We start from the raw sequence: 13,832 nt of genomic DNA on the forward strand, positions 1-13,832 counted from the left end.
CTTGCAAGCATCATTTTTTTCCAGGGTTTTTCAGTGAAATAGAAGGGAATGCGAAGTTAACCAAATACAAGTATCCAAGTCCCGGGCGAAGCTGGGTAGTGAAGCTCATTACTAATAAACCCCAATGATCCTATCAAAATTAGGGATTTCTATCGGATCGTTGGGGGGGCACGTGCCTCTCCACCCCCACTGGCTCCACCACTGTCACACACTGGCATGGTTCACAGGTGGTGGTGTGTCCAGACCCACGCCTGGCCACCTTCACCTGCTCAGTATTAATGCTTCCTCATTCCACCAAGTAGTTAATTGAGGATCAATCAACACAGCCGAGGCTGCGTTTCTCTCTCTCTCTCCCCGTGGTCGTGTGGATTTCCTTCCCGATCCCCCGGTCTCCCCTCTACATGTAGAGAATGAACACCTCCACGTGTCTAGAGTGAACACCGCCACGCGTCTAGAGTGAACACCGCCACGTGTCTAGAGTGAACACCGCCAAGGCGTCTAGAGTGAACACCACCACGCTGTTGTCAAGCCCCACCCTACACCATTGGAAACCTCATTTGCCAGTAACAAAATGCTAATTGTTTTTTTACCCTTTTATCTGGCAACAAAACTGACACCTTTTTTACAAGGAGTCATGTTTACATTGACCACAATACCTGCGGTCAGAACGCAAACAAAAAACAACAACTCTGATAATGTATGTGGCACTGTCCTTGAAATTGATTGGTCCACACCCGAGACAACTTTCTTTAGAGCCTCGTCTCATGTTGGTGTTGGACCAGAAGACGCCAAAAAGAAAGTTGTCTCGGGTGTGGACCAATCAATTTCAAGGACAGTGCCACATACATTATCAGAGTTGTTGTTGTGTGTTTGCGTTCCGACCGCAGGTATTGTGGTCAATGTAAACATGACTCCTTGTAAAGAAGGTGTCAGTTTTGTTGTCAGATAAAAGGGTAAAAAAACAATTATCAAGTCCCACCTTGTTGTTGTTATTGTTGTTGTGGGCAGGTCGCTTCTGATAACAAGAGCGGTATAGCAGCTCAAGCGGGCTTGGCCTGGTGAAAAAAATAAAAACTGCGTGAATATTTACAATAAAAAAGTTACAAAGTGGCGAGCCGGGTGAAGACAAATTAAACTTAAGCGAGATAATTAAAGTGAATGCAATCAGGCGAGGGCAGGAGGCAAGGCCCCGCGTGGCTAGGCCCCGCGTTGTAAAGTTCCAACCTGGACATCGATTCCCATGCTCGCTGCTACTCAACTGACATCCCTACAAGGGAGAGAACGAGGCTCTACCTTGGTAAACAACAACCACCACAACCACCACCACCACAACAACCACAATCGCAATGAGAAGTTCTCACCTCGGATTTCAGTGCAGTGTTACCTCGTGACGTCACGCGGCAGCAGGTGACATGACGTCGATTCCGGGGAACGATACACGCTCCTCCCACAATGAGCAGCTCCGTAACTAAATAGAGAATAAATCATGTTAATGTGCCTCGTCCCATGTGTCGTGGGCAATGAACTCGTCGGCTTTAACGAATAAATTATGTTAATCAGTTGCTATCACTGGGCGTAGCTTTGCCCAAATAAGGATTGGCACTGGAACGCAATCGGCAGTGACACAAGCGGAGGTGACGTCACGCTCAAGAGCGCGGTGTAATACCTTGGTGACATGACGTCACTAGCGAGGTACACCTCCCCCTGGCGTTTCATGCCGATGAGGTAATGCTGAGAGGTGACGTCACAGAGCGGGATTGGAGTTTAAGTTGATTAAGATTCATTTTCATTGCTCCCTCCCTTGGGTGCGTGGGCTCAGCTACAACAACAACGTGGACATTATTTTGTATACACTGTGTGTGTGCACTGTGTGTGTGTACACTGTGTGTGTGTACACAGTGTGTGTACACTGTGTGTGTACACTGTGTGTGTGTGTGTACACTGTGTGTACACTGTATGTGTGTGTACACTGTGTGTGTACACTGTGTGTGCACAGTGTGTACACTGTGTGTGTGTACACTGTGTGTGTACACAATGTGTGTACATAATGTGTGTGTACACAATGTGTGTGTGCACTGTGTGTGTGTGTACACAATGTGTGTGTGTGTACACTGTGTGTGTACACTCTGTGTGTGTACACTATGTGTGTTTACACTGTGTTTACTCTGTGTGTGTTTACACTGTGTGTACACTGTGTGTGTGTACACTGTGTCTGTGTACACTGTGTGTGTGTACAGTGTGTTTGTGTACACTGTGTGTATGTACACTGTGTCTGTGTACACTGTGTGTGTTTACACTGTGTGTGTGTACGGGAGCGGTAGTGTACCGGTTAGCGCTACGCTGCGCTATGCACCTGGCGACCCGGGTTCGATTCCCGCTCACGGCCAACACCAGTGACGATTATCTGAACCGGTCCCAGGCCTCCCCTAGGTCAACTCAGCCTCAAATGAGTACCTGGTGCGGTGTGTAAACATTGCCACTAGGGAGACAAAGGCGGTCGGGCGTGGTGCTGGCCACCCACCCCCTCGTGTACCGTTCCGGCCTTCATAGGTGCTCGCTAACAGCACTTGCCACTACAGTCTGTTAAGGCTATATGGGGGATCTTTGTTTTTTTTGTTTTGTGTGTGTACACTGTGTGTGTGTACACTGTGTGTATGTGTGTACACTGTGTGTGTGTACACTGTGTGTGTACACTCTGTGTGTGTACAATCTGTGTGTGTGTACACTGTGTGTGTTTACACTGTGTGTGTGTACAATGTGTGTGTGTGTACACTGTGTGTGTTTACACTGTGTCTGTGTGTACACAGAGACACAACCTCTACCGTCAGCAGTGGATGGGTGTAGCGAGGTGCAATGCCCCCCCCCCCCCATCTCTGTGATTAAAACACAAACACCACTAGCCTATAATAATAAAGTGACCAAAAAGGACAAAGAGTACGTTTGACCTGTCAACTGATATAAATTCCACATTTATATGGCATGGCCCAGTCTCTCCATTGGATGACTCCTGTTAACCTCACACAGAGTAGTACTCAATTTATTGAGCTCTGATGCCCAAACTGTATCTTGAAATTGCAACCTTTAAAACTGCGAAACAAACGTTTTAACCACATCACTTTCCAGCCAGATATCTCTGCCCAAGTTGGAGCACTCTACCAATGAATCCAGTCATCTGAAATTAACGTTATTGTAACATGCATTCGGAATTCCTTTGGTCGCCCAAATGAGCCTCCGCACCTTGGCATGGATAGCGAGTCCTGCACTCACGTCAGAAGCAATAACGTCCAGCTATTTTATTTCAGCATGGCAGATTTTAAGCCATGTTGACTTGGAATAAACCTCCCCAGGTACTTGGTCCGATTGAAACTGTAAAAATAAAATTGTACCCTTAGGGGTTAGCCTGAATTGAACCCATGAGATCGGATCCAAGCGTAATGCATCAAAGCAGCACTCCCATCTCACTGGGTTTGTACAAAATATCTGTGCTATACACCATACTACTTTACAGTAATATACTACTATACTTTAGCTGGAATGTAGCATGTTTATGGTAGAGTGGATTATTTGTAAATTTTGATTGAAAATCCAAAGTGTCTTCAGTTATAAGACTCCATCATTCTTCAAGCTGCATACCAATGTTGAACAAACATTTGCATTGCTAAAGGACATTTGCAGATGATACATTATTAATGTTTGAGACAGAGGGACATGCCAATGCACGTGAATGTTTTTCAATAAAACATATCAAAACTATACAGTTGCAATGATATTAAAATTAAATCCAAGCGACATTACCATTTTCCCTGCTCCTTGAGTTTGTGCTCAATACTTTAACGTGTACAGGGCCATGGCGGTGTGGGGGCCGACGTCCACCCCACCGCCCTCGCTGGGCAGGTGGGGCGCGACGTCCGCCCCTTCCGCCGCCTCCTCCACCGCGTCGGTCGGCTCCCGCCGGGCCCCCGCCGACCGAGCGATCGGGGCCCCCCGCGCCAGCGCCCTCTCCGAGGGACAGACTCGTGCTGCTGGCTCACGGCCGCACGGAGTAAACCCACGCACCCCCGCGCGCACCGCGGCTATCGCTAACGCAGCGGACAGCGGCACGCTAGCGCCTACACCGGCGAGCGATTACCTCCACGAGCATCCGCGGGCACCGCAGCCGTCGTTAACACGGGGCCCGAACGGTCTCGCACCTGCGGGCGATTATCTCAACGCGCGTCCGTGCACGCCGCGCGCCCACTACGGCTGACGCTGACGCAGCACGCGGCGGCCCACTCGCGTCCACGCCGACGGGCGATGATCTCAACGCGCGAGCTCCGGCCGCGGCTCCGCCCTCGCTCTCGCCGCGCATCCGCCCACGCAGCCGCTCCGCACGGGAATCACACACGCACCACACCGATGCTCTCTGCTAACTTTTATTCGTGGCGCAAACCCCGCACCGCCCGGAGGGAATATTCTACGAGCGGAGCCTAGGCCTACCGCTACCCAAGTCCGCAAATGCTCGCAGGCCCCATCACGTACCTCGCGGCCGTGCTCACGGCGTCTCGCGGACGCCGTGAGAGTCGGAGGGACGAAGACGAAAGGGAACTTTGCCTATCACCGCCTCGTAGCGGCGCTCACCGGCGTCGCACGGATGCCGCGAGCGGCTCGAGAAGGCGGGGAGCGTCGCGCGCGACTCGTCGCCGCCGACCCGGCGAACCTTCGCGCGCCCAAACAATTTGAAGCCAACTCAGGGGCGCCGCAATGTGACTCGCTCCGCGAGGGTCGGCCATTCTCCTGGCACCGGGAAACCGCGGGACTTTCATCCCAGAGACCCTTCGGATGAAAACCCGTCGTGACGGGCAATCCCCCGCCAGGACGCTACGTGTGCGCGCTGCAGGTGCGTGCTCGGTGTGGGGGGCCACGGGGGAGTCGAGGCGATGACAGAGTTGCTCCGAGACCGTGGCACCACAACGGATCAGGAATTGCGTTGAAATCCGGCTCACGCAAAAACACAAAAGGGGCGACCCAACGGGGCCCCGAAATCAAATCGATTCGCCGAGTCGACAAATGTGCACATCGCCCCGGGGATGGCAACTGACAGTCGAGTATGGAAAATCGTGATGTGAACAGATTTTGTTTATGTGCGACACAACTTCACACCACATGGTCCCACGGGGAAAGACGGTGGCATAAGTAAATACAAAAACGAACGAGTAAACCATTGATGATTGATCAAATCTATGAAGGCGATGATCCGGGAAAATTATATTATGATGCTGTGGTAAAAGGTAATAAGTTACTCTAAAGTGCATGGCCATGGAAACGTTGGTAATGATTAGGAAAAAGTCTGAAATATGTTGACGTGTAAATCAGCAAATCAAATTAAATCCACAGAGGAGGGAAAGAAGGATCCCAAGCATGCGACACTCAGAACCAAAAGTGGCAGAGACTCGGCCGAGAGAGTGGAGAGAGAGAGGAAGAGACTTTTCAGGACTTTATTTCCACTAAAAAAGTAACAAAAAAACATTACAGCAAAAAAACACCAAAATTGAAAATCAATCAAACATCAAACTCTTAACAGCGGTATGTGCATGAAATACAAATGGCACCGAGATAGAGGCTGTGGAAACGAGGCGGTGCACGGACATCTCCATGTGCAGCAAAGTTGTTCAAGGATTTTTCAATTTTATAAAGAATCAAATGTTTTGACATCAGAATGCGATGTGAACAATATATATTTTTCTCCCCTACATTTTCAAAACGAAATGGCATTGACATGTCAAACACCTGAATTAGTTTTTTCAAGGATTCTGTTGTCGTAGCTACGTATGCAGGCTGCAAGTTTTTTATGTGGGCACGTGCAAATATTGTCTGGGTACATGAAAATATTCCTTTGAAAATGTGTCCTAGACTATATATATTTGTAAGTTAATAAAAGTAGAATTGAAACATTAGCACAATGTAGATTTGTATATTGTAGGGTAGAAATATATTTATCATAGCGATGATCTAACATTGGTTTAATACAATTTATATTTTTACTTAGAATACTTTAGCCATGCAATAGACTAAATATAATGCTTGTGTTTTAAAAGAAAAAAATATATTTACTAGGATTAAAGTTGCGCGAAAGATTTTATAAAATCTGAGGCTTGGAGAATTGCATGCTGGGAATTAAATTGAGACAGAAAGGGGTTAATGCATGGCTTGCAGAGCAGTCACACGTTACAGAGATCATTGACAAAACAGAATGCGATGTGAACAATATGTATTTTTCTCTGCTACATTTTCAAAACGAAATGGCGTCGACATGTCAAACACCTGAATTAGTTTTTTCTTCAAGGATTCTGTTGTCAGTTTTCATTAAAGTGTAATGACAGGGTGACACCTGCTGACATCACAGGGTGACATCTGCTGACATCACAGGGTGACACCTGCTGACATGACAGGGTGACACCTGCTGACATCACAGGGTGACACCTGCTGACATCACAGGGTGACACCTGCTGACATCACAGGGTGACACCTGCTGACATGACAGGGTGACACCTGCTGACATCACAGGGTGACACCTGCTGACATCACAGGGTGACACCTGCTGACATGACAGGGTGACACCTGCTGACATGACAGGGTGACACCTGCTGGCCTGGCAAGGGCTTAACAGGTACGGCCACAGAGGTAACAACCAATCAGGGAAGGAGGCGCATCTGGGGCAAAGGCAACAGGTGGGGCTAGCCGAGTTACTCCGGTAACCTGCTCGAAAGGTTCCACGAGAGGGCGTGGCCGGAGGCGGGGCCTAGCCACGCCTCTGGCCACGCCCTCTCGTGTAACCTGCTCCAAGGTTCCACGAGAGAGCGTGGCCGGAGGCGGGGCCTAGCCACGCCTCTGGCCACGCCCTCTCGTGTAACCTGCTCCAAGGTTCCACGAGAGGGCGTGGCCGGAGGCGGGGGATTCGCATTGCTGAGGATGTTGTAGGCGAGCTGACACGCCACTTCCCGTGCTCCCTCCTCGCTGGAGCTCAGAAATTCGGGGAAGATGCCGGCGCCTCCTCCCACCCCAGGAATCGACATCTTATAGAGGAGACCCACGGGTATCCCGGGCTCCGAGTAAGCGTGCAGCTCGAAGATTGGGTAGCTGACGCCGGCGGTCTGGCACAGCATCCGCAGCCGCACCTCCCACGACAGCATGGCCGCCTCCGGCAGCGCCTTGAGAGCAATGGGCATGGGCCGCAGGTGGAGAGGTACCCACCACAGCTGCATGCGTGCCCCCCAGCCCCCAAATTGGCTTTGTGTGGCTTTGCCGGTGCCCGTGCACTCCGGCTGCAGCAGGTCTGGCACGGCCGCCTCCATCTCCACCGCCGCGGCCGCAGCCACCCGCTCCGAGATGGCCCAGTCCACCTTGATGGTCCGGCCCCATAGCTGCAAGGTGATTCGAAGGAGTTTCTTCCTGGCCATGGCGGCCGCGCGATGGCTCCCGTACTCGATGAACGCGTAGCCTTGGTTGAGAGTTTTGTCCCAGCGACAGACGCTCATCTTGACGTCCACCACGCCCTCCGTGGCACCGCTCATCGCCATCATCACCTCCGCTCGCTTCTTGTCCTCTGGCAGCCCCCCAATGAAGAGGCGGCGATTGTCCATGCTAAAGTGGACTCCAATGCGGTGTCCGGGACGGATCTCTAATTTGTTGAGTTTCTTGACGGCATCCGTGGCTTCGGCGAGCGTCGCGTAGGTAGCGAACGCATAGCCGCGGTTCTCTCCGCTAATCTCCATCATGAGGCGGAGCTGGTAGAGCTTCCCCACCGTCTCCAGCACGGGCACCAGCTCATCCTCGTAGAGGTTGCGCGGGATCCTCCCCAGAAACACCTCGTAGCCACGGGCGGGAGGGGGCCCCTGCCAGTCGGGCGGTGGTCCGATCTTCCTCTGTCCGTTCTCCTGGACGATGTTGTACCCCGTGCGCAACATGCGGTCCAGCAGGACCTTCATACAGGCCATGCCGAGCGCCGATGGTTTGGCTACTACGGTGGTGCCGGGGCGGCGCCTTGGGGCCCGGTGGAGCCCTTGACACTCCGCGCAGTCGCCTCGTGCCGACAAAGCCACGGGGGGAATCAGCTCCTGAAGAGCCAAATCCCCGGCAGGAACTCGCTCGGCCCAAACCTACAGGCCAGCAGTGGAGAGAGGAAGAGAGAGAGAGTGGAGACGGATGGAGAAAGAGAGCCGCGTTTGTTCGGTCCATGGGCCTAAATGTGACGTTAGCGTAGCCTGTGCAGTATGCATATAGCGCTTTTGTCAATCCACTGCTGGATGAAGCCCTCCCCCACATTGTGCAGAGGAAACAAGAAACACAAACTCACACGGTTCCCGGCATGCATTTGTTTGTCCTCGGAAATGTTCACCGAGCAATGATTTTGCGTTTCGAGCGGCGCTCACGAGGCGGCGTTTGACTTCGCGCGGTGAACTTCGCCCGTGATGACGTCACTGGGCACGACAGGAGAGGTCGGCGCTGACTTTTAGCGCCGGTTTTTTTCTCCCCATCCAATAGTCCATGAGACGCTTCAAAATGAGACCGTTTTGCCGGTATCAAAGTATGACAAAATAAGAATAGATTTGATCCTTTTTTGGCAATAAAACGGGTGTTTAAATGTTCAAACACCAAACAGAAACCTTCTTCAATGAATCTTAAGATCTGTTTTATTGCCAGAAAGGATACAACCTATTCTTATTTTTTCATAGCCCATGAGATGTCTCCTTTGTCGGTACCACGTGAGGTGGCCTACATTGAGCAGTTTCAATTTCTCTATGTGGCCAGTGATAAACAAATGCAATGAGTGAGACTATCAAGTAATTTACTTTCATTTTCCATCCAAATAAATGGGTACGACTGAAGTTTTGCTACCTTAGGTGGTACCGAGTTCTGCTCTGGACCATGAGTGGGCCGTTTAATCAATTTTGGCCAGTTTTCAACATTGTTAGGTCCCTAATAGCAACGTGAGCTGTTGTACTACAATTGTGTTCATATTGGATCATCTTTACAACAGAGCAGACATGCAGACAGAGCTAATGCTTAATGCTTTCAAACCCTCATTGTTGAAATGTGAGTTTACTTGCAAATGGAATCACAGTCCCAAATCATGACCGCAGAATGGTTGGAGCGAGTTGTTGGGGAGGGTGGTGGGTCGGGTGTTGAATTGCCATCATCAAAGCAGCACACGCCCCACCTTATGAACCACACAGAGTAATCACGTGAGGCAGACGTTGTATAGAAATGAGTATTGTTGTTGTAGCGTTCACCAAAACGATCCAGGATATCTTCTTTGGTTCTTTCGGTAAAGTCACGTAGAATGAGAATAAAATAATAAATTGATAAAATAAAATAACACAAAAAATCCTCACGACGTTTCGGCCACAACACAAGCGGCCTTCATCAGGTGAAGGGACGAGACTGTCTGGAGGACAGCGCTGGAGCGAACAAAGCCAAGCTCAGATCGCAACCTTTAAGCTGTGTGAGAAGAAACAAAGCGCCTTGACAAAGGAATTAGCTTGGAATTTAGCATTGAAACGGCTGAGTGATTAGCTTGTGACTGGTCACAGAAATGGCTATGTTAAAGTCAGCATACACATTCACAGAGGCACCTATTACAAATCAAACAGGAGAATTTAGCATTGAAATAACTAGGAGAATTTAGCATTGAAATAGCTGAGTGATCAGCTTGTTACTGGTCACAGAAATGGCTATCTTGAAGTCAAAGCCTACACATCTGAGCTATTCACAGTAACTGGGTATACACTACACTATATAATGAATACTATATAGTGAACCAATAAAAAACTAAAATATAAATTACCTCAATGTTATCAATAAACTCTATATATTCTCCAATCAGCTAAGCTACCAACAATAAGTCGTTATATATCACAATGCTATATGGCGAAAAAATGGGTGGATTCTTACCCTCAACTTTAGCACGTACACCAGGCTCTCAGCCTCTCAGGGCTAATGGTTACTCCGACTACACAATCCGCAAAGCCATCACTCCAGTCATGAAGGATCCTCTTGTGGATCCACTCAAAACCATCACCTTATCCTACATTGCAGGGGTCACTAAAAAGATCTCCAAAATCCTGAATAAACACAAGATCCAGGTCCGATGCAACACAGTACATAAAATACGTGATCTGATTCCATCTGTAAAAGATGCTGTTCCAGACATACAGTACCCGGGCGTTTACAAACTAAAGTGCCTCTGTGGTAGTAGCTACATTGGAGAAACCAAACGACATATCTCGGACCGCATCCGCGAACATAAAGCAGACTTGAAACACGGTAGAACGAACTCCTCTGCCGTGGCAGATCACTGTTATAATTCAGTGGGCTCACATGACATTGACTTCTCCAAGACGGAGGTTCTTTGCAAACCAACCGGCTACCATGAGAGATTTGTTCATGAGGCCATTCACATATACAAGCACAGAGACAATTTCAACCGAGAAGATAGATTCTGGCTTAGTAACCATAGGAAAGATGTTTGAAACCATTTCCGTTCTTAATTTTGGTACCGCCAAAGGTGGTCTAATGATGTAGATGACTTCCCCACGCTCAGATTTTAATCTGGCTGAAAGAAAAAAATCATCCAATCCAAATCGATGTTATATCTGCCGAGTTTCCAAATCCAGAGGAAGACCCAAAATCTGTTTGCAGTAGTGACCGCAAATATGATTCATGGACCATGCGGAAACCTTAATGTCAATGCAGCAGCATGAATGAAGGACATAGAGAGCAGCAAGAAATATCCGAGACAATTTATTAAAGACACACAAACTGGAGATGATGGATATCTTCGCTATAGAAGGTGAGCTCCAGCAGACGGTGGATACACAGCAAGACTGAGGATTAGAGGCAACACGGAAATCGAAATGGACAACAGGTGGGTTGTTCCGTATTCTCCGCTTCTTTCTAAAATGTTTCAGGCGTAGATGTGTTGACCACGCTCCACCTCCTCCAGTCAGTGTGTGTATCATGGTGTGTCAGTGTGTGTGTCAGTGTGTGTCCGGCAAAACAACCCCCTACCTCCTCGCGGTGCCGGACGGGCAACTCTGTCGTGGACAGTGCTGTGGGGGGAGATCCAATTTTGATTGGCTCCTCCCCTCATGGCATATGTGTCCACCACAGGGGCTAAACGGGGGCTCTGAACGGGTGCGAGGGGCTGGTAACCCCTCCACCTTCAATTAATTACCACGAAACCACGAATTAAACTGAAATATGTAACTAATAAGCTTGTGCCGGAGGCCCCGGGGGGCCAGGCGTCTATGACGTCTCCTGGCCAAACCCCAATTGGCGGAGCCAAGAGATTGAATACCTACCCTCGGGGCTACTCCAGAAACAACGAAAAGCCACTACGGGTGGCCACGTGGAATGTTCGAATGCTCACTGCAGAGGAGAGGCTGCCACTCCTCTGTCGGGAGCTAAACCGGTACCGCCTGGATCTATGTGGCATTCAGGAGGTCCGGTGGACCGGCTCTGGCTCCTGCCACCATGAGGGGTGGACAGTCCTCTACTCGGGGCAGCAGAATGCCAAACAACAGGGTGTGGGTCTTCTTTTGAACAAAAGAATGAAGGGGGCGTGGGAGCGTGGCGGTGAGGTGTGGGAAGCTGTAAGCCCCAGGCTACTTTGGGCTCGCCTTCCCATCAACCGGAGGCGAGGAATGGTGGTCGTGGTTACTTATGCCCCCACCGAAGATGAACATCCGTGGAGGGATGCAGGCAAAGCCGATGAGTCAGATGCCTTCTATGACCTCCTGTCACAGGTGCTGGCTAAAGTGGCCCCTCGGGATAGAGTCATCATGTTGGGTGACTTCAATGCCCGAGTTGGTCATGATACTGGCACCTGGTCTGGAGTGATTGGAGGGCATGGGCCAGATCAGCTCAATAACAACGGTAGGAGGCTGCTAGATTTTTGTGCAGCCCATGGGCTTGTAATTACCAACACGCTGTTCCGGCATCGGCGCATCCACACAACATCATGGATGCATGCCGGGTCCAAGCAAGAACATCTGCTGGACTACATAGTGACGGACCAGCGAATGCGAGCCCATGTCCTTGACACCAGGACCTACCGTGGAGCTGATCTGCCCTCTGACCATCGACTAGTCATCTGTAAGATGCGCCTGCCATTCTTCCACTCCGGTGGTGGGTGTACACCCAGGACCCCATTCCAACATAAAGTGGCCTGGTCTCAGTTATCTGATGAAAGTTGCAAGCGAGAATTTCATCATCGCTTGCGGCTGGGATTGGCATCGTCCCCGACTCCTCCTGATGTCGAGGGTAAATGGGCGAGGTTTAGGACTGTGACTCATGCAGCTGCAATGGCTGCTTTGGGAACGCGGTCCAGACCTCCCCAGAGACCCTGGCTGACAGAGGAGGTGTTCAGGATGGTTGAGAAAAAGCGACAGGCCCACTGTCATCGGCTACAGAATCCCACGTCAGAGAATGAGGAGGCTTACCGCAGCCTTCGCTCGGAGGTTCGGAGAGCCGTGAGGCACTGCAAGGATGGGTGGTGGTCGCGGGTTGCTGAGGAGATGGAGTCTGCCTCAGTGGCCCGTGATCACAAATCTCTATTTAACTCCATCAAAAAAGTAACCTGCAGCGCCACACCCATTACCATCATTAGGGGAAAAAACGGTGATCCAATCTCCGACCCCCAGGAACAGGTTCGCAGATTTGCTGAGCATTTCTGTGAGGTCCTGGGGGAGGGAAAATCCCTCAGCCAGGAAAACATCGTGGCACAAAGTGAGGATGACCCTGCTGAGGCTGCGGTGCCTCAAATATTGGAAGAAGTCACCCCTGTGAGTGGCTGGCTGAGGTGCCATCCGTTGAGGACAGCAAGTTGGCACAGTAGGGGGCACAGGTGGTGCATCAGCCAGTCGTCTCAGTCAGTCGACCTGTCGCATCTGGGTCTGCCCCGTGACCTCCTGCCAGCGGGCGTTCGACAATTCACGTGGCCTCAAGGTGCACATCGCCTGGCACAAGCGTCGTGGTGATGTTACCGCCACTTAGTGGCGAACTGCAGTTGTTGTTGTTGATAGTGGAGCTGCTGGTAGTATATTTGGAGTGTGCGTGTCTCTGCCTCGTGGTTGCATGGATTTATTTCTGGTTCCTCCGGTTTCCCCCCTCCAGATTTAGAATTAACGTCACGCATTTAAAATATTTAACTGCGATACATTTCCACACGATGAAGTCACTTTGTGTTGAGCTTTCATTCGTGATGGCCAGGTCGCTTGTGAAAAAAAGCTACATAGCTCAGTGGGCCTTACCTTGTACAATAAAATAGAAAAACTAGTTTATAGTTTAAGAGAGATTAGTTGGATCTGTCACGTGGGTTATTTTAAAAAAAGGTTATTCGTTTCATCAGGTCATGTGCACAGATTACAAAAACATTTGGAGGGAAAAAAAAACATGCTGGCCGTTATGTGACTTCACCGAAAAAGCCAAAGAGTACGTTATGGTCAAGTTTTATCAAAACATTTTTTTTAGGATATTTGCTCTTAATGTGCTTACTTTCCCCCAGCACATTAACTGCATTGTCTTGGTGAATGCGAGGCATCGCGTGGTCATAACCCACCGGGGTATTTTCCCCTTAAGCGTCAAGAGATTGACATTCTCAATGGAAATCATTTCAGGTATTCACTGAAAGTGTCAGAGCTGAATGTTCAGGATAAAACTGAACATTCGTGCTAAAGATTGGTGCCATATTGTACGATTATAATTGTGCAAAATGCAACCAAAACACAATTAGCACGGTTAGCTACGTACCGCTACAGTCTACATTATAGACTGCCAGTACACTCACTCAGCTT

General features: G+C 49.7%; 1 protein-coding gene across 1 annotated transcript in view; it reads right to left on the reverse strand.

Moving 5' to 3' along the window:
- The window catches only part of LOC142912443 (dead end protein homolog 1-like), a 37,550-nt gene that overhangs the window by 20,677 nt on the left and 3,041 nt on the right, over positions 1–13,832 (reverse strand). The window contains exon 2 of the mRNA XM_076060642.1: positions 6,814–8,135. Within this exon, the coding sequence (XP_075916757.1) occupies positions 6,814–8,135 (1,322 nt within the window). The remainder of the gene's footprint in view (positions 1–6,813; positions 8,136–13,832) is intronic.

This window comes from Petromyzon marinus, unplaced genomic scaffold, assembly GCF_048934315.1.
Source record: "Petromyzon marinus isolate PM22_M1 ecotype Great Lakes invasive population unplaced genomic scaffold, UKy_Petmar_22M1.pri1.0 PM_G_Scaffold_20, whole genome shotgun sequence".
Lineage (NCBI taxonomy): Eukaryota > Metazoa > Chordata > Hyperoartia > Petromyzontiformes > Petromyzontidae > Petromyzon > Petromyzon marinus.